The following is a 21570-nucleotide window of genomic DNA, read 5'->3' on the forward strand; positions in this document are numbered from 1 at the left end:
GGAATTTGAATGTTCGCCTTCCATATCTAAAAGAGCGAATAGAAGACGAATGCAGTTTAAAATGTGTTCACAGTTACACATATGACCCGATCGATAAGTTAGTAAAGTAAACAAAATCAGAAAGGGAATGCTTGAAATGAAAATGAACAATGTTACATTAAGTTTTATTTACGGATCACGTCCAAGCCCTTTGGAGAATCTCAAAAATGTGAACAAATGGTCAGTGTGTTTCTGTGGGAAGGTGTCATCCCCGCCCCCCCCCCCCCCCCCCCCCCCCCCCAGAGCTATGCACTCGCAACATGTACTGACCTACCTTGGACTTAACATTTAAACTTTGCCTCACAGCACGATCCAATCAAACAGTGGCTGCCGGGCTCAGGAAAGGCCAAGGCGTTCGGAGGCTTCATTTGTGTCCACGGGGTCTGGGGGGCAAAGGTGAGGCCCACAGAGAAGCAGGCAGGGCCGGCCTTGGATTGGACGACATGGGCTCAGGCGGCCAATATTCAGAGGGACTTAAAGAACAGTTTACAGAAAGGTCCTGCAAATAGCAACACCACCTACCTTGGCTCCAGTAATTCAGCTTAAAGTGCTTTTAATCATTCTTAACGTGCTGAAATCAATGTTTCGTAGCACCCCATAAGCCCCCTACTTTGCACTCCCATCTACCTCTCACCACTGCCGTCACACACCAACACCCTCACCCCCCAGCAAACAGCTTGGAACCTGTCGGAGGGAGCTAAGGTGTGGGTGAATAAGGTGAGCTGAGGGAGGTGCAGAAATGTGTGTTCTGAGGCAAGCCGCTGCCTTGATGTAGCCGGCCAGGGACTGACCTGGGAAAAGCATCTCCTGACTCATTGTATTCACCAGTAGTTGCGAGGGTGACACAAATTCTTACTTCCACCGAGGGTGCTAGTGAGGCAATGGCCGCCCTGATAGGAGGCACAGCAGGGTGGAGCCCCCAAACAGCAGTAAAAGCTACTCTGGAGAAGAAAACCCCCCAGAACAGATGGAAATCCAAATCTGCGCGGGTGCACCTCATGCCTGAACCTTTCCCCGGATCAAAGGCTGCCTGAAAGGACACTTGCTGGGCTACTAACCACGGACTTTGCCGCTTTCTAGGGCCCCGCTGCACGGGCGCCGCTACTAAGGACACGGATACACCACGGAGGGACTGCGAGGTCCAGCAGGACTAGCGAGCCACACCTGCAGCCTCTCCCCTCAGTGGCCACGCCCCCACCTGGGAGGCTTAACTTCAGTCCTTGCCGGGCAGGCGCCGCGCTAAGCCCGGGCCAAGGGCGGGCCCGTTCGAGCACGGGCGAGACCGGACCGGGCCACCCTCCTTGGCCTTTCCCTTTGAGCACCTCTTTTTCCATTCTGAGCTTGCCCAAGGACTATGGCTACTAGAGAAACGAGGAGCAAAACCATGCAGGCTGGTGGCCATCCACAGGTACTTTGGGCAATTACTTTGTCAAAGCTGGTTCAATGCTGCGCTGCCCCAGAGCTGCCGCGCTGCCCCAGAGCTGCCGCGCTGCCCCAGAGCTGCTGCGCTGCCCCAGAGCTGCTGCGCTGCTGCCCCAGAGCTGCTGCGCTGCTGCCCCAGAGCTGCTGCGCTGCTGCCCCAGAGCTAATGCGCTGCTGCCCCAGAGCTGCTGCGCTGCTGCCCCAGAGCTGCTGCGCTGCTGCCCCAGAGCTGCTGCGCTGCTGCCCCAGAGCTAATGCGCTGCTGCCCCAGAGCTGCTGCGCTGCCCCAGAGCTGCTGCGCTGCCCCAGAGCTGCCGCGCTGCCCCAGAGCTGCCGCGCTGCCCCAGAGCTGCTGCGCTGCCCCAGAGCTGCTGCGCTGCCCCAGAGCTGCTGCGCTGCCCCAGAGCTGCTGCGCTGCCCCAGAGCTGCTGCGCTGCCCCAGAGCTGCTGCGCTGCCCCAGAGCTGCTGCGCTGCTGCCCCAGAGCTGCCGCGCTGCCCCAGAGCTGCCGCGCTGCCCCAGAGCTGCCGCGCTGCCCCAGAGCTGCCCCGCTGCCCCAGAGCTGCCGCGCTGCCCCAGAGCTGCCGCGCTGCCCCAGAGCTGCCGCGCTGCCCCAGAGCTGCCGCGCTGCCCCAGAGCTGCTGCGCTGCTGCCCCAGAGCTGCCGCGCTGCCCCAGAGCTGCTGCGCTGCCCCAGAGCTGCTGCGCTGCCCCAGAGCTGCCGCGCTGCCCCAGAGCTGCTGCGCTGCCCCAGAGCTGCTGCGCTGCCCCAGAGCTGCTGCGCTGCTGCCCCAGAGCTGCTGCGCTGCTGCCCCAGAGCTGCTGCGCTGCTGCCCCAGAGCTAATGCGCTGCTGCCCCAGAGCTGCTGCGCTGCTGCCCCAGAGCTGCTGCGCTGCTGCCCCAGAGCTGCTGCGCTGCTGCCCCAGAGCTAATGCGCTGCTGCCCCAGAGCTGCTGCGCTGCCCCAGAGCTGCTGCGCTGCCCCAGAGCTGCCGCGCTGCCCCAGAGCTGCCGCGCTGCCCCAGAGCTGCTGCGCTGCCCCAGAGCTGCTGCGCTGCCCCAGAGCTGCTGCGCTGCCCCAGAGCTGCTGCGCTGCCCCAGAGCTGCTGCGCTGCCCCAGAGCTGCCGCGCTGCCCAAAAGCTGCCGCGCTGCCCCAGAGCTGCCGCGCTGCCCCAGAGCTGCCGCGCTGCCCCAGAGCTGCCGCGCTGCCCCAGAGCTGCCGCGCTGCCCCAGAGCTGCCGCGCTGCCCCAGAGCTGCCGCGCTGCCCCAGAGCTGCTGCGCTGCCCGAGAGCTGCTGCGCTGCCCCAGAGCTGCTGCGCTGCCCGAGAGCTGCTGCGCTGCCTGAGTCAAAGGAAGAGAGGGGAGAGACCACATATCTGACAAAATATGGGGCTTTTTTCTGTCCCGCAGCGCCGGCGCTGCGCCAACACACACACCCTTGCGCCACAGTGCAAAGGGGCAGCCATGATTCAGCAGTGCTTTTGAAAGGCCAGCAGGGCTGGGGAAGAGCCGGTCAAGTATCATGCACATCAGTACAATGCCTCCGAAAGGCCGGTGGGGCTGGGACAGAGCCAGTCACACGTCCTACACCTCAGTACAGTGCTTCTGAAAGTCTGAAAGGCCTGTGGGGCTGGGACAGAGCCAGTCACACGTCCTACACCTCAGTGCAGTGCATCCGAAAGGCCGGTGGGGCTGGGACAGAGCCAGTCACACGTCCTACACCTCAGTACAGTGCTTCTGAAAGGCCGGTGGGGCTGGGACAGAGCCAGTCACACGTCCTACACCTCAGTACAGTGCTTCTGAAAGTCTGAAAGGCCTGTGGGGCTGGGACAGAGCCAGTCACACGTCCTACAGCTCAGTACAGTGCTTCTGAAAGGCCGGTGGGGCTGGGACAGAGCCAGTCACACGTCCTACACCCCAGTACAGTGCTTCTGAAAGTCTGAAAGGCCTGTGGGGCTGGGACAGAGCCAGTCACACGTCCTACACCTCAGTACAGTGCTTCTGAAAGTCTGAAAGACCTGTGGGGCTGGGACAGAGCCAGTCACACGTCCTACACCTCAGTGCAGTGCATCCGAAAGGCCGGTGGGGCTGGGACAGAGCCAGTCACACGTCCTACACCTCAGTACAGTGCTTCTGAAAGGCCTGTGGGGCTGGGACAGAGCCAGTCACACGTCCTACACCTCAGTACAGTGCTTCTGAAAGGCCTGTGGGGCTGGGACAGAGCCAGTCACACGTCCTACACCTCAGTACAGTGCTTCTGAAAGGCCGGTGGGGCTGGGACAGAGCCAGTCACACGTCCTACACCTCAGTACAGTGCTTCTGAAAGGCCGGTGAGGCTGGGACAGAGCCAGTCACACGTCCTACACCTCAGTACAGTGCTTCTGAAAGTCTGAAAGGCCTGTGGGGCTGGGACAGAGCCAGTCACCCGTCCTACACCTCAGTACAGTGCTTCTGAAAGTCTGAAAGGCCTGTGGGGCTGGGACAGAGCCAGTCACACGTCCTACACCTCAGTACAGTGCTTCTGAAAGTCTGAAAGGCCTGTGGTGCTGGGACAGAGCCAGTCACACGTCCTACACCTCAGTACAGCGCTTCTGAAAGGCCGGTGGGGCTGGGACAGAGCCAGTCACACGTCCTACACCTCAGTACAGCGCTTCTGAAAGGCCGGTGGGGCTGGGACAGAGCCAGTCACACGTCCTACACCTCAGTACAGCGCTTCTGAAAGGCCGGTGGGGCTGGGCACACTAGAAGCAGTCACATGATGTAGGGGAGGGACAGAGGCCGAGCAAAGATGCCAAGGGCTCTAATGCAAGCACATCACCCGATTAGGTCATGAAATACAGGGTTAATTGTGGTTCAGATGGTAGTTTCCCGGGCCCCTGTGCCACTGCACCTGCCGCACTATTTATAGCCAGCCTGTGTGAAGGGCGGATGGGATTATGACAAAGGCAGTAACATGTCAGTCCGACACATGAGAGCCTGACATGTGACTGACTGTCCTGGCCAGGCTGGCCTATCAGAGGCCTCGCCCAGCCTCCCCGCAGGCCCAGGTAGCGCCAGGAAGCCCACACTTCCACACGGCAGCGCTGGAAGAAAGGGCCCTTTCACCTCACACACACACGGCCCTTTCAGGGGCCGGACAGACCCCGCTGCTCCTGGGCTGGGGATTTTCCAGGTGGCACTCGGTGAGCACAGAGGCCTCATTCATGGCGCTAGGCCGCGGAGCCCAGCAGCCTCGGCGGCTTCCGTAGGTGTGGGGGCAGGACTGGGGCCCCGCACCTCATAAACCCCGGGCCTGCTGCACCCAGACTTCCTAAGGCTTTCTTCATCTACTGCCCCAAAGAGAGGGAGTCCCGGCTCCTGGAGGGGAGTGACAGCCGAGGGCCCCAGGGAGTGACAGCCAAGGTCCCCAGGGACTGACAGCCGAGGGTTGTGCTGGAGACAGGAGGCGCTGGACAGCCCCAGGGAGTGACATCCGAGGGCCCCAGGGAGTGACAGCCGAGGGCCCCAGGACTGACAGCCGAGGGCTGTGCTGGAGACAGGAGGCGCTCGACAGCCCCAGGGACGGACATCCGAGGGCCCCAGGGACGGACATCCGAGGGCCCCAGGGACGAACAACCGAGGGCCCCAGGGACTGACAGCTGAGGTATTCAGACAGCCCCGGCCGGTGTGAAGCGGAGGTGCTCTGGGGGTCGCAGCTTAATTTAGACCCCACCCAGGGTTTCCTCTCAGCTTCGGTTGTTGTCTCACATGTGACGTTTCCTCATCTCTCGGAGGCACACAGGAGGTCCCAGGGAGGGAGGCGGAAGCGCAGAGGGGACCCTCAGCCCGGAGAGAGATCCCACTTGCACCCCCGGGGCCGAGATGAGACTGCTTTGCGCCCTGCTGGCCCTGGGCCTGTGGGGCCTGTGTCATGGAGGGCTCAAGAGGGCCCCAGAGAGTGCTCGGGGCCCCAAGCAGGAGGGAGCCCCGACCACCCTGGCAAAGGAGAGGGGCCCAGGGGCCAAAGCCGCCCGGCCAGTCAGGAGGGCCCCCAAAGCCAGCCCGACTCCGAGCGCCAGAGGGGCCCAGCTGCGAGAGTCCGGCCTCCTGCAGGTCATCCAGGCAGGTAAGGAGTGACGTCAAGAGGCGAGCTGCCCTCACGCACTGACCACCACGAGCTGCCCTCACACACTGACCTTCACGAGCTGCCCTCACACACTGACCACCACGAGCTGCCCTCACGCACTGACCCTCACGAGCTGCCCTCACACACTGACACCCACGAGCTGCCCTCACACACTGACCACCACGAGCTGCCCTCACGCACTGACCCTCACGAGCTGCCCTCACGCACTGACCCTCACGAGCTGCCCTCACACACTGACCACCACGAGCTGCCCTCACACACTGACCCTCACGAGCTGCCCTGACACACTGACCCTCACGAGCTGCCCTGACACACTGACCCTCACGATCTGCCCTCACACACTGACCCTCACGAGCTGCCCTCACACACTGACCCTCACGAGCTGCCCTCACACACTGACCCTCACGAGCTGCACCCACACACTGACCATCACGAGCTGCCCTCACACACTGACCCTCATGAGCTGCCCTCACACACTGACCATCACGAGCTGCCCTCACACACTGACCCTCACGAGCTGCCCTCACACACTGACCCCCACGAGCGGCCCTCACACACTGACCCCCACGAGCGGCCCTCACACACTGACCATCACGAGCTGCCCTCACACACTGACCCTCATGAGCGGCCCTCACACACTGACCCTCACGAGCTGCCCTCACACACTGACAACCACGAGCTGTCCTCACACACAATCACGAGCTCATGCAATGTGCATACAAAGTGTCACTCATTTGGATTGAGAATGCATTCACTTAACTAGCAATGTCACTCATTCGGACGAAGGTGTCACTCGTATAAACGACCAGTGTCTAAAATGCCTTTTGTTGTAATAAAGGTGTCACTTATTTGGAATAAGACTGTCTCTAACCTGTGCTAACAATATCCCTTGATTATATAAAAGTATTGGCGACGTGGACACAAAAGAAATCACTTATTTGGGCTAACAGGGACATTCAGTGAGACTGTCACTCATTTCTACTAGCATCACTCATTCTACCAACGTCACTCATTTGGATGCCCAGTGCCAGTGATTTGTACTGGCAGTGCCAGGTTCAGCAGGGCTATCTTCATTTGGATTTTCTTTGTCACTTCTTCGCAGGGACAGTCCAGTTCCTAGTTCTTTAACAGCATCCCACATGAGGGACACAAGCGTTCACTCATCCTAATTTACATTGACGGTAATATGAATTAAGAATGTCATTCATTTTACTATTATTGTCTCTTGTAGACGAACTGTCACACAGTTTTAATAAAGAGTCTCTAATATGGACTAGTAGTGTCACTTATATGTATTTATAGTGTCACTAACATTTGTTAACAATGTCACATACTTGTATTAACATAGTCACTCATTTATACTTACAGCGTTACTCATTTATACACAGTGTCACTCATTTATACTTACAGTGTCACTTATTTATTCTAACAGTGTCACTTATTTATTCTAACAGTGTCACTTATTTATTCTAACAGTGTCACTTATTTATACTAACAGTGTCACTCATTTATACTAACAGTGTCACTCATTTATACTAACAGTGTCACTCATTTATACTAACAGTGTCACTCATTTATACTAACAGTGTCACTCATTTATACTAACAGTGTCACTCATTTATACTAACAGTGTCACTCATTTATACTAACAGTGTCACTCATTTATACTAACAGTGTCACTCATTTATACTAACAGTGTCACTCATTTATACTAACAGTGTCACTCATTTATACTAACAGTGTCACTCATTTATACTACCAGTGTCACTCATATATACTAACAGCGTCACTCATTTATACTAAGTGTCACTCATTTATACTAACAGCGCCACTCATTTATACTAACAGTGTCACTCATTTATACTAACAGCGTCACTCATTTATACTAACAGCGTCACTCATTTATACTAACAGCGTCACTCATTTATACTAACAGCGTCACTCATTTATACTAACAGCGTCACTCATTTATACTAACAGCGTCACTCATTTATACTAACAGCGTCACTCATTTATACTTACAGCGTCACTCATTTATACTAACAGCGTCACTCATTTATACTAACAGCGTCACTCATTTATACTAACAGCGTCACTCATTTATACTAACAGCGTCACTCATTTATACTAACAGCGTCACTCATTTATACTAACAGCGTCACTCATTTATACTAACAGCGTCACTCATTTATACTAACAGCGTCACTCATTTATACTAACAGCGTCACTCATTTATACTAACAGCGTCACTCATTTATACTAACAGCGTCACTCATTTATACTAACAGCGTCACTCATTTATACTAACAGCGTCACTCATTTATACTAACAGCGTCACTCATTTATATTAACAGCGTCACTCATTTATACTAACAGCTACAGCTTCACTCATTTATACTAACAGCGTCATTCATTTATACTTACAGCGTCACTCATTTATACTAACAGCGTCACTCATTTATACTAACAGCGTCACTCATTTATACTTACAGCGTCACTCATTTATACTTGCAGCGTCACTCATTTATACTTGCAGCGTCACTCATTTATACTTACAGCATGACACCAACGGTGTGGCCTCTGTAGATCTCCCTTTCCAGATCAAGCATTGACTGCGAGAGGCCTGTGGCAAGCTCATAGTGGGCTGAGAGCCCGCCCATTGCTTTCTATTGGTTGGCTTTAATGCACGCTCATTTCCTTGCTTCTCATTAGAGGGCTTGTCTTCTTCTTCTTGTGTTATTCCTACCCTGAAGCATAGCCCCTCTGCCGTCCTTTGGATTGCCAGGCTTGTGTCCTTCCACTGGTCACATTCATAGACCTTCTTCTTTTTATCCAGCAGTCCCTGGGAGTGCATGTGTTTTCCAGCTCGCTCCAATGTGTGTTGCTTCCCCTGCTCAGATATCAAACTTTGAAATCAATATACAGTTTTGAGGTGCCGCAAGATATGTCTGCTGTTCCATCAGTATATTGATTTATTTTTTATTTTTTCTAAAAAAATATTTATAGACCAACATTGGCAACGCCAATGGCTTGACACTCACATTATAAAGGTGATACCTATACGAATTTCCAGTGCTTTTAGTTTTTTATTTTCGGTCTGGTGTTACCAGGGCTTTTTGATTTTACTAAGTTTAACGTAGGCATAATGAGATGCTGTGGATATGTCCTAGGGTGGGACTTTCATATTAACCAATCAGTAAATATTTGTATAGCGCTGTTAGTCATCCGTGAGGGTATCCAGGCGCACGATTGCAGGTCTCCGCCGCCCAGCCAGGGCTTGAGCTTCAGCCTGAATGAAGTCCGTCAGCGACGGTGATGGCCGGGTGATGGCCGTCCCAGGGCTTGGCGGCGAGGTAGGAGAAGGAGCGGTCCCCACTGCGGCTTCGGCGGATGCGCGGGGTCTGGGCGCGATCGCGCTATCTTTGACTGTTGTTGTGAGATGTGGCGGGGCGGTGATAGGTTGCAGTTAGTTGGAACCGGCAGTTGTGGCTAAGAGCCTTCCCTTGGCCAGCATTATGTCAGATCCCTTCAGTCACTCCAGCCTCTTCGCTTGCAGACGGGTGGTTTGTTGTAGACATGGGTAACATTTCCAGGAAACCGGCGTAGTTTCATGCACTGTCTACTTACGATGGTAATGCAAAAATACTGGGATTGCGTCAGTATGTCGCGTGGGGTGACTACACCATGTTTGCAACAATATTTCACTGCAGCAGCACGGCAACAGTGTGAATGACCAGGACACAAGCTGCTGCTGTTCGCTGCACCTGTGTTTTTTGCACTATTCTTGTAGCGCCGGAGGCATTCTTGCTTTTAAAGTAAAAGAGAACCTGTCACGAGCCTTCTCCGGCGCCGCCCCAACGATATGGAACTCTCTGACACCGGAAGTTCGCAGAATCCCCTCAAGAGCGGCTTTCAAACTGGAGGACAAAAGATTCCTAATAAACGAATTCTTACCTTAATTTAGCTAGGTTCACCTGCTCGAAGTCCCTGATCCTGCAATCATTGTACCTTTATTTCTTACTGCATAGTGTGCCCCCCTGAGTAGACCCCTATATACCACTTTATCGTATTACTCTCCTTGATTCATTTGTCTTGTAATGTTGTGACTATTCCTGCTTGGTAGTCTTATCCGATATCGATATTGCATTTGTTATTCCTCCCATCCTGTTGGAAAGCGCTCTGATATCCCTCGGGGTCTTGTTCGCGCTATATAAAACTTTATAAATAAATAAATAAGACACAAGTGTCAATTTGGCTCTAAAAGATAGTGCTAAATGTCGGTTTCGTACTTTTCATAATGTTGTGCAATTTCCTATAATTTTTGCGGAATTTCACTTACTTTCACAAAAGCACATTATGAGTATTACACACATCACTACTTTACTGTTATGGACGGGCGCATGAGTGAGTGACGACGTGACCTGCCGCACATACGTGTTATGTGCGGGTCCAGGAGTGCACGGGAATCATTCTGTAGTGCGTATGGACCGCAGGGTTGTATGTTCTTACAACGAACTCCGTTGTAACGCATGCCTTTACCACGCATGCGTTACTTCGGAATGCTATTTTCACGCTTATCCTTCTCTATGTATTTTTTCGTGGTGACGTCATACGTAGGAAAAAAGAAACGGCCTTTTCCTTCCTCTGCAACGCTGATTGCCTGCACATCTCGTCTAAAGGTTAGTGTTTTTTTGGGGGGGAAGCCCCCCACCCCCCTTTTTTTATTTGTACCCTTTACCACACATGCCTTTACTACGTACCTCGTAGTAAACGTATGCGTGGTAAAGGCTGTCGTTGTAACCACGCATCCGTTGGAATGCATGCGTGGTTAAGGTTTTCGTTGAAACGGTCTCGTTGTAGTGGCCGTTTCCCAGACCGCAATTGGGCGGCGGGCGGGGCGGCTCAGAGTTGTGGTGTCGTGAATTTACATTACTTTATAATATCCAGGCTAGACGTAGGTCAGCCCTACATACCGCGGCAGGCTATAGAGAGTAATGTGCTGCTTCGGTTGTACCATATCTGTGAGCTGTGAACTGTAGATTGTCCTTGAATATACGATTATCTTTCCGGGCTCCGCGGCCGGGTGTGGGTGGTGCTGTTATCTTGGAAACAGAAGTGTATTTGCTCCTGGGTGCTTCTGGTGGTGGCTGTTGGAGAGTTCCAGAGCTCGGCGGCTTGAACCGAGACAGCAGAGCCTCCTGCTGATTTCTTTTGGGAAGGTGGTACAATGATTAGTGGTACCAACCGGGAGCGTAGTGTCCTGCTTTGTTTGTATTGCTTGAATTTAACTTGTTTGATATTATCTTGGAGGCTCTGTGATGAATGCAGAGTGCCTTGAAGATGGCCCTTCAACCCTAGCTCGCCAGTGCAGGACGTGAGTCACGTTCCTTAGGGTGAAGGCAGAGAAGGACGCCTGTGGCAGAGGATTGGAGAAGCTGTATTTTCTATATTATGAATCTGGGTGTGCCAAGGTATAGGCTGTTGGCATAGTCAGGCCTGGTGGCTCTGAATCTCTAATATACAATGAGACCCAGTCCAACTGGCGAGCAAATCTATCAGTGACATATGGGGGGTCAAATACATCCCACTCCCCACTAGTCTCTTATCCACATAATAATGAGATAATGCACTGAGCTCTGCCTTATTTAAAATATCTGTTCTCCACGACAACCCAACAGAGCGAAGATCTCAGAGTGACCTCACTCTTAGTTGTTCACAACAGTCCACACCACACATTGGACTTTACTCTAAATAGAGGAAAAATGTGCGAGAAGCAAGTGACCCCTCACGGAAACACCACCAAGCGGGGTAACTGGTATGCAATTTCCAGACAGGCCCCTGTCTCATCATCGGTGGTCACTCGCTCCTCGGGAAAATAAAGGTGATAGAAAAGAAGACGTGTCCAAAACAAACAACATATAAAGTGCTGCAGTGAAGTGCAGAAAACTCTGCTAGTGACAAACACACACAAACATAATGATAAAGTGCCTAAAACCACACACAACACACCAATCCCTTATCCACTTTTATTCGTAGGGTGGTGATTGCGTGCTATTGAGTATTAAAAAGGCTGGTAGCTAGTCATGCGTACCATTACCTACAGTGCCGACATGTTTCACTGCTGTATAACGTAGAGCAGTTTCATCAGGGCTGCACTCAAGTGCTGCCACTTCACTCTTTTTGGACACTCAGCTCTATAACGTGCTAGGAGCAGCAAGGCTATGCATACCAGCCACTCCGTTATCAAACTGGGACCCTAAATACTCCAAACGTGAGTGTGCCCCTTGATTTGTAAATAAAAATATTATATCGTGACTAACTGGGAAGACGCCTTTCCTCAGCCGGCTCTGAATCTCTGCCTGGTATCCAAGATATGTGAAGACGCGACGCAGTGTTCTCATTGTGTTGGCGTTGTTCGATTGCGTCTGACTTGGCAGTTGCTGACTACACATTTCAACAGAAGAGAGAAGCATTGCGTTTTCAGGGGACAGGTGTGCCAAAGGCTTAAGTGCTGCCTGTGGAAGCAGGAGGCCTGACTCACAGCTTTTCCACTTGACCAAATTGTATGATCTTGGGCAAATTGCATTATTTTACTGTGCCTCTGACCTTTTATCCGCTGAAATGGAGAGCTCTTGGTGACAGGCTGAACATGCCACTGGTAGTGGCCACAGACACAACTGAACATGTTAAAGCACATGGGCATAACACAAGCCCATGCAGCCCCTGCGTCACAGAGGGGCCCCTCATTGGAGCCTGTGTTGTAAGTCGCGGTCATTGCATTGAGCAGGGAGCAAGCTTCAGTGCAGGCAGCGGCCAGGCGTCAAAGTGCAGAGAGGTCCCGGTTCCAAAGTTGCGCTGCATCGTTTTTTTCTTGTAGCACTGACACTCACTTCCAAGGGCCCAGGATCTGGATTTGGTCCCACATTTAAAATAAGCCTCTCAGCAGATGAGCCCAGGTGCTACAGATGACGTCTTTGATGCCCTGAGACTTCCAACAGAAGGCAAGCTCAGATCAAGCCCTTGGACAAACTAGAGTAATCAGGATGTAGGGAACCAAGTCCAGTCCTCTCACTCTCCGGACGGAAGCAGCAGGCAGCCGGCCAACACAGCTAAGCAAACAGCAAAGTGGCAGTCCCTCCTGGCAGCGCAACAGCTCTTCTTCCTGGCAGAATGTCCTTAGTCCAGAAGTGTTCCCACTCTGTAGTGTCAAAGGGCCAGCACTTATATCCATTTTGGTCTTTGAAATGGATTCAAAAAAAGAGGAAACACTTTTGCTGCAATAGTCTTTCTCTGACATTTTTCTATGTAGCCTCGGGAGGGGAGAAAAAAAGGTTTAAAATTTGAACAATGAATACATAACTAAATAAAGCAAGAGAGAGTAGCCGCAAATTGGTCTGATTGATTTTATTCACCCCCCAAACACATTAGCGGCACTTTACAGCGTTTGCCAATGAAGCGCTACTTTTCTTTTCTCATCTTTCTTTGAACAGCATTGTTCCCCAAGTGGGGAAGTGTGCCATTCATGGAGGTGCTGCAATACCTGCTTGATGAGTGGATTGGAAAATGTTTAATGTGATCCTTATCAGTTGCTTTCCCTATTTTAGTTCATAAAATGTGTACCGCAGCTCTGTGTTCAGGGATGTGGTCTTTTTAAACCATACTGCCTATGTTTTGTTAGGATATAAGCAATGGACATTGAAATGGGTCCCTTCCGAGCCCTGTAGTCATGTGCTTAACTTTTCAGGCAAAAACGCTCATTGATTTCTGAATAATGAGTGTAAAAGTGTTAAATTGTATTCCCTATGAGTGCTTGCTTTTTCCAGAATGTTGTTACTTTTTTCAGACAGCGCATTAATCTTGTCTAGTGTATAATTTGAATTGAATCTCATCTAGGTATTTACAGAGCGGCACAATTTGGTTGTAGTGGAAAGCAGTGCGGTTTTCTCTAAATGGGGAAGTATGGTGTCCAGTGGGACACCATACTCTCCGGATGTGGCACTTCTTTGGCCAGAGCTGCCGAATTTGGAACTGGGGAACCGGGCTCAGCCTTCATGACCAGTCCACCAGACCACTCTCCTGAGAGAGCACATTCCCCTGCCAGACCTAAGAAGGCCCCCCTAGACCTTAGAAGCCCGGTGTCTTAGCATCAGCAGGTGGACCCTAGGGGTGGCAAGTGTGGGTTAATCTTCAAGGCACTCCATACTGAGTTTCACCTCCAGTCGTGTCGGCAGGCATACGAAGCAGCACACCCTAGAGCGACAGTGACTCTGTCCCTGAGGTCACAAGACGCTTGAGGCCGGTCCACACTGATAGAGCGCGCAGTCCACCCGTGTCACCGAGATTACCAATTTCTTACACGCACTGGGCCCTGGCGTGCAAATCTAGATACAATAATGACATTTGGGTGAACCGGGTGAAGATTACCGTTTTTTCCTTCTCCTCCTGCACGCTGCTATGAGCAATTAAAGTTTGGTTTTACCTCTGCTTACCATGTACCCGACTTACCACAGGCACATTACTTATGACAGATCTGGAGCTATCAGGGAAATAGTATACAGGGGCCTAAGAAAAATACTCTTTATAAATCAGTACATACTTATCCACAATTTCTGCAAAATGACCACAGACACCTGATGATGTTAAAAGTTTTATATAGAAGTTCAAAGAAAATATGACAAGGCAATAAGTGATATGCAGAATAATACGTCAATCATCAGTATCAAAACCACCAGGTAACTATGAATTAAAACTAGGACCATCTGAGTATATGGAAGACTAAAGGTAGGAATTTAGAACAGAGCTAGTCACTGCAACTTTATACTAGGACATAGGACATGGATGGGACCTAGAACATGTACTTAACCTACGTTCTTTAGACTATTCTTGTTAAGTTCACCGCAATCATACTAAAGGTAGGGGAAAAAATTGGAACATACTAATAAATTCGACAATTCAGCAAAGTTCTAAAGGAAGGGAGAGATGTGGAACAATTCTAATAAGCAAAACGTATATAGTTTGGCATTTCAGAAATCAATCTCAAAGTCAAGATTATTCTCTTAAGAAGGAGAAAAAGATGAGTCTAAGTGAGAGAAGACTATGGAAAAGACGCAAACCCACAGTTCATATTTACCTAATTAGGAGTGAGAACTAACCCTGGCCACGGGTCAGTTTGGATAAGACGGGGACAAGGACCCTCAAGGATTTGGACTCCCAGAATGCGAGTAGACACAGCCCAAGGACAGTCAGGACAGGATACCCCTCAGGTTTTGGGTTAAGACTGGGCCTCCCAGGGTACGACCAACACCCACAGCTTCGGAAGCAACGCCAGCGTTACCCCTCTCTGCAAGTAATCCGCCAGTAACCCCGATTGGGTTTTCGAATTTCCCAGCAAAGTGCTTCGCCAGCACTTAGGATTATTTCCACCCCTTAGGAGTTTGTGGAAAGTATGGACAGAGTGCTCCGCAGCACTTTAGATTTGAGCACCTATAGAGTTCGTAGGGTCAGTGACAGGTCTGCTACTCGGACAAGTCGGACAATTTTCCTAAGCTAAACTAGGGCAGTTATACTGTTTTGGGGTCCCTCAGACCACCCACTAATGTTGCAAGTGACAGTTTCCCACATTATGATTGGTCAGGAGAGGTGGTGCGGTCATTACCACCTCCTAGAATTCGACTTTCCCACCCTAAATATTAAAATTTTCCTACCCGTCCCTTGGGTTCACGTTCCCATGCATAAGCATACAGCAGTACAGTAAAGTTCATAATAGGTAGCAACAGTATTGCTTCTTCCAAGGTGAGATTTGTTCTTCCCAGAGAGTTTCTCAGGCGCATTGTGCTTCAGGAGCCAGCTGGCTTGTTTCAGCTTCTGCGCAGTAGAGTTTTTCCCTGGTCACATGATGGTGCCCAGCAGAGCCTCAAGTATGGCTCCACTCCCGAATTTCCCAGCCCCAGAGACGCGGTACATGAAAAGTAAGCGAGAACAAATTAAAATCACATATAAAATGATCACACTGTATACCATGATGAAATTCTAAACATCCCTTACTTTATAATAACTATAGCATTACTGTTTAGTGCGAAAAGACAGATAGGCTAAAGCAGCTGTAGCAAGCACAGAGCGTGGTAATAGACAAGCGGCCATGTTTGCAGCAGTGCGCATGTGCAATAGACTCCCTCCAGAATGCGAGTGCGTCACATCACATGGGTATGACCGACGCATGCGCAGACTGAATTTCAGCGAAGCAGCCGTTTCTTTAGTGCAAGCTTCGTTAGTATGGGAAAGACATACAAGCAAGCATCCTGGGACACCCACGTGTTTGGAAAAAACGTTTAATAAATGATGAACAACTGGATTAATATGATTATACACTTTGGCGAGGTTCTTGTATGTGAGCAAGGCGCTTTACGTGCGAATCCTTGCTCCATCAATCCCCTCTTTGATGATATTTACTATCATCACCACATAAAGGAAACAGATGCCAACTTTTTCTCATTCATCCACATCACTCATTTGGATTTCAACAAACTTATTGTTGAGTTTTCTTTCAGCTTCTCTATGAGAGTGGTGATTTTTCACCTTTTTGTAGATTTCATTCCTTAATTCTTCTAATTCTAGTTCATCAATATTTCTTTTCACCCCCCTCTTATTTACTGTATATTTCTTTTTGCATTTCTGGCATTTGCAGCAAATGAAAATGATCAATACAACTACGCCTATTACAACTATTGGCATCAGTATTTTCCACAAAAGATTTCTACCTAGGTTAGTAAACCAACTACCTATAGAGGAGAGACCTCCAGTCAGTCTTGTCCAGGCACTGTCAACCTCCAATGGTTTGAGTTCTTTTTCCAAATTATTTATGTTCTTCACATATTGTTTTAATTCGATACTTTTATCAGGAATGTAAGGGCAACAATGTTGCGCTTTCAGCATTCTACAGACTCCGCCCTCTTTTGCTAATAGGGTGTCAAGAGCAAGACGGTTTTGCAAAACCATTGATCTGATCGCAACCATTTCAGTATTGACCATCAGGAATCCAGCAGCAGTGTCCGTTGATAGCCGGTCCACTACTGTAGACAATTTGCAGATTCTATGAGTGTTCAGAACTACGCCCATTCCAGGTATCAGTGCACTAAAAATATCACCTATAATTTCACCTACACTTTCACGTTTACTACGCACTAAGCCATTAGTCTCTTCATCGCTTCCAGCTGCATTATTCACATGGTATATTTTCGGGAAAACAATGCCAAAGTAGCAGCTTCCATACCAGTGATCCGGCAATTTGAAATAAGCCTTGTTCCCACATATATAATATATTCCGGGAAACACAGGTTCTGACCCATTTTTGAAACCCCAACCTCCAATTACCTTGTAATTATGTTCACACTCGCTCGAACCGATGAATACATTGTTATAGTACTCTGTCTTTTCCCTGTGGATACAAAGTTTCCCCTTTCGTTCAAAATCCAGCAACAAGGCAGGACTAGCTTCGCCTTGCGAGGTGTTATCCATGTGCTCAGCCCACCTAGGGACTCTATCCTTTTCGTCATTTGCTTTCTTCTGAAACTTTTCTCTCCTTCTGTCTGCCATCTTTATGAACATCTTTTCCTGCTCTTGCAGAGAACAGGTCAGATTAGCTTGTCTTGCTTCGTCTAAATCTATGTTGCCTATAGTCAGAAAATATTCTCCCATATAACGGGTCACGTCACTTTTAATATGTACAAGGTTCAAGTGTCCTCTAATAGGAAGCTCAGAAAATACTACGCCAGCATTTGAATAATAGTACTGCAAAGTGCTCCTATAAAACAAGCTAGCTAATATACTACAAGAAATTCCATAGGTTAAAGGTAGGTGGTGATATGTCACGCCTTCAGCCACTGAGGTGGGTAGCTTCATGCAGACATAACAGTCCTCTATTTCCATAGCTTCTACGTAATGCACTAACAAGTTAGCAAAAACATTTAAATGTGTCTTGTTTCTCATTTTGTGAAGGTGTAGTCCATCCTCATCTGATGCTTCTAAATTAGGTTGTGTGAGTGTCAGACTTACTTGTTTGTCACGTCTTTCTAAGCTTCGTGGTGTCTCCTCAGTCTGTACAGCCCCTACGTCTACTGCTGCTGGTTCAGTAGGGGACAAGTTAGGATTTTTACTTATCATAAAAGGTAGGAAAACTGTTAGTCCTATCCACATTACTATTAGCATTGCTATACTACACAAGCATATCTTACAGCAAGTTTTAAGACACCCACATCTGGATCTTCCAGAGACATTCGGATCAGACATTTTTAGCTTACAGGTGGCTTTTGCTACCCCTCTTCGTTTCTTTGTACCAGAGGCTCACTTCGGGGCTTTCTCAAGGAGGGTCTTCGTCAGAACTCCGATCAGCGATGGACTCTTCGTCACTGTTGCCGCTGTGGTGGGGCTCGTCAATTTCCTCCAACACAAAGTAAGTCCATTCAGGGCTCCGATACAGTCGGTTCTGTTTCTTTACTCTGTCGCTCTTTCTTAGCGACTTGCCTTGGGCTGCCTTTCTTTCACTTTCAGCCCTTTTTCGGTCTTTCAGTTTTTCTTCGACTGTCTTTAGTCTGAGCCTCAGTCTCTTGACGTATCGGGGTGCACTTCTGCCTCCGTGCCTCCCAGTAGTTGAGGAAACTTGGCCTTCTTCGTGCACTCTCTTTACTTTTTGTTGTGGCACCTCAGTTTCCCTGCCTGTCTGACTAGTTCCAGGTCGTTCATCTATTTCTTCTGCCTGGTCCCTAATCTGACCCTGCTCAGATTCAAATCGTACTTGCTTTTTATTTTTTGTTGCTTTTATTTCGGTTGTCTGAGCACGTTGGTCTATTTCTATCTGTTCCTGTTCATGCTCTTCGATCTCTTCGTTTTCTTCTGCATGAACGTCAGCTCTAATTATTATCTGTCCCTCTCCAGTCTCCGGAGTTTCAGGAGGAGTTTCGATGTCTTGATCTGACCCTACTTGGCCTACTTCCTGATCAGGTGTACTGTGATTCTCGTTGACCTGACCTTCTTCCTCTATTTCTAGCTCACCTGGACTATCCCACTCACTGTCTAAGTAGGAATATTTCCTGGTTCGTATTGGGTCATGAACCTGGTCGTCGGCGGGGAACCATTCAACGTCTCGACTTGTGCTCGGCAGTTCGATGTCAGCTAGCTCCGGACTTTCCTCCTCGGAAGCCTCTTCAGCTGCGCTGCCTTCAGCTCCAGTCGCGTTTTCTCCAGTTACCCGCTTTGTGTGGCTGGCGTGGATCCACTTCGGTACACCAGCATACTTTACAGCAGTTGTAGTGACGAGGATCACTTGTCGTGGCTTTCCCCACCTTGGTTTCAGGCAACTGCTCCCGGTGTGTTTCTTTAACGCCACCCAATCTCCTGGTTGCAGTTTATGTGCTGGAGTCTTTGGCCACTCGTCAGCTGTCTCTCCAATCTGCTGAGAGAGAGAACGCACTTGGTCACCCAGCTGCTTGCAGTATTCTAATACCATATCATCAGAAATGCTTAGCAGTTTGTGTCCGGGTACCCATGCCTGTCGCATCACTCTTCCCATTAACACTTCATGGGGACTTAGGCCAGTTTTTCTGTTCGGGATACTTCTCAAACTCATCAGCACAAGGGGTAAAGCCTCTATCCAGTTCATCTTTGTGGAATCACACATTTTGGCCAATCTGGATTTCAGGGTGCCATTTATTTGCTCCACTACCCCAGAAGCCTCTGGACGGTAGGCACAATGCAGTCTTTGCTCCATTTTAAATGCTTTACAGAGTTCTTCTAGGACATCGTTGGCAAAATGCCCACCTTGGTCCGTTTCGATTGTCTCGGGAATTCCGTACCTAGGTATCAACTCCCTGAGCAATAACTTGGCTGTAGTTAGGGCATCATTTTTCTTTGCGGGATACGCTTCCACCCACCGGGAGAATAGGCAAACTATGACTAAGATATATCTATACCCTTGACACCTAGGCATTGTTATAAAGTCTGCTTGTATTCTGACAAAGGGACCTACTGCCTTTCCAATAGTACTCTGTTCTACTGCAGTCCTCTTTCCTGCATTGAATTGCTGACACACTAGGCACCTCTGGCAAAGCCTTTCCGCCTGGTTCCTGAATTTTGAATTACAGAACACCTTGTCAAACACTCGACACATTGCGTCCCTTCCCATATGTGTTGGTTCATGTATCATTCTGACCATGGGGTCTATCAGGCTGTCAGGCAATACAGGCACCTCAGTCGAGTTTACCACCACACCATCATCTCTCAATTTGCATCCCTCTGCTGCCCACCTGCCTTTTTCTTGCCTGTCTGTTGCCTGTTGCAAATCCTTTAATTCTTCCCATGTTGACACATTCTCAAACAACATAAGTTGGCAGCTGGTTCCACCCCACAACGCAATTTGGAGGGACATTTGGTATCGGGCACAAAACTGGGCAATTTGGTCAGCGTACCTATTACCGGCGGTCACATCATCATTCCCAGATTTGTGAGCCGCGCACTTGACCACAGCCAATTCTTTGGGCAATTGGATAGCTTCCAGTAAGTTATGCACCACCTTTCCATTTCTGATAGGGGTGCCTGAGGAAGTCATGAATTCTCTTTGTAACCACAATTGGCCGAAGTCATGAACAACCCCGTAACAGTACTGGCTGTCGGTGTAAACAGTTATTCTTTTGTTCTTACCCCTCTTACATGCTCTTGTTAGCGCAATGAGCTCTGCCACCTGCGCAGATTTCACTTCGCATAAGTAAGATGCTTCTATGGTTTCCGTCAATTTGACCACAGCATAGGCAGCACACAGACCCCTGCTCTCATGTCTCAAACATGAGCCGTCCACGAACATTGTCTTATCCCCATCAAGTAATGCTATTTCACGGATGTCCGGACGGGGCTTAGTACTGAACTTAGTTAAATCGATGCAATTATGTTCCCCTCCCTCTTCAATTTCTACATCCAGAGGAACAGGTAACAGTGTTGCAGGGTTTAGGACATTGCACCGGGAAATGGTTACATTTTCAGCACCAATCAAAATTCTCTCATACTTAGTCAGCCGACTAGGTGTGAGGTACTGGGTCTTAGTTCTTGTCAGTAGGATTACAACAGAATGAGGAACATATACAGTGACGTGATGTCCCATGACAATGTTCTCACTCTGTTCCAGACTGACGCAAGTAGCAGCCACTGCTTTCAGGCATCCAGGTAATCCAGCAGCCACCGGATCTAGGGTGGCCGAAAAATAGGCCACCGGTCGTCTAATTAATCCGTGCTCCTGGGTCAGGACTGAAAGAGCACAATTCTCTCTCGTGTCACAGAATAGCTCAAAGGGCTTACTGTAATCAGGCATACCCAATGCAGGAGCGGTACATAGACAGTTTCTCAGAGTTACCCAAGCGTTCATGCTTTCACTGTCCCAACTGACGGGGTCTTCTACTCCTTTCTTGGTCATTTTTATCAGGGGTTTTGCTAGAGCCGCAAATCCTACAATCCATTTTCTGCAGTAACCCACAACTCCTAAGAACATTCTCACCTCTTTCTGCGTTCTGGGCAGTTCCATTGCTTTAATTATTTTGATTCTTTCTGTAGTAACTTTCCTGATTCCTTTTTCTATCTGGTGCCCCAGATACTTCACTGAGTTCTTACAAAATTGTAACTTGTCAGGTGACACTTTATGTCCTCCTTTTCCTAGGTGATTCAGCAAGGCAATTGTGTCTGTGACACAGTCCGTCTGGGTTTTAGATGCCACTAACAGGTCATCTATGTACTGTACCAAAACAGACTCTCTTGGCAGCACTAGGGTTTCAAGGCACTTTTTTAATATCTGGTTGAAAATCGATGGACTTTCGGTGTACCCCTGGGGGACACGATTCCAGACATAGATATGACTGTCAAATTCAAAACTAAAAAGGAACTTGCTTTCTGGATGCAATGGGATGGAAAAGAATGCATGGCACAGGTCGATGACGGTGAACCATTCT

At 49.5% G+C, this 21570-nt stretch overlaps 1 protein-coding gene across 2 annotated transcripts in view; it reads left to right on the forward strand.

The window, feature by feature from the left end:
• The first annotated feature begins 1355 nt into the window (after window positions 1-1355).
• Window positions 1356-21570, forward strand: part of LOC147684319 (extracellular matrix protein 2-like) — a 98713-nt gene continuing 78498 nt past the window's right edge. The window contains exon 1 of one of the 2 annotated variants that reach the window (XM_086940204.1): window positions 1356-1447. Coding sequence is in view for 1 of the 2 variants with exons in the window: in XM_086940203.1 (XP_086796329.1) it covers window positions 5323-5566 (244 nt within the window). In the remaining variant the exon portion in view is untranslated. Of the gene's footprint in view, window positions 1448-4824; window positions 5567-21570 lie in introns of those variants that run through there. The other variant, XM_086940203.1, reaches the window with a different exon arrangement.

Source organism: Lissotriton vulgaris, chromosome 10 (assembly GCF_964263255.1).
Source record: "Lissotriton vulgaris chromosome 10, aLisVul1.2, whole genome shotgun sequence".
Lineage (NCBI taxonomy): Eukaryota > Metazoa > Chordata > Amphibia > Caudata > Salamandridae > Lissotriton > Lissotriton vulgaris.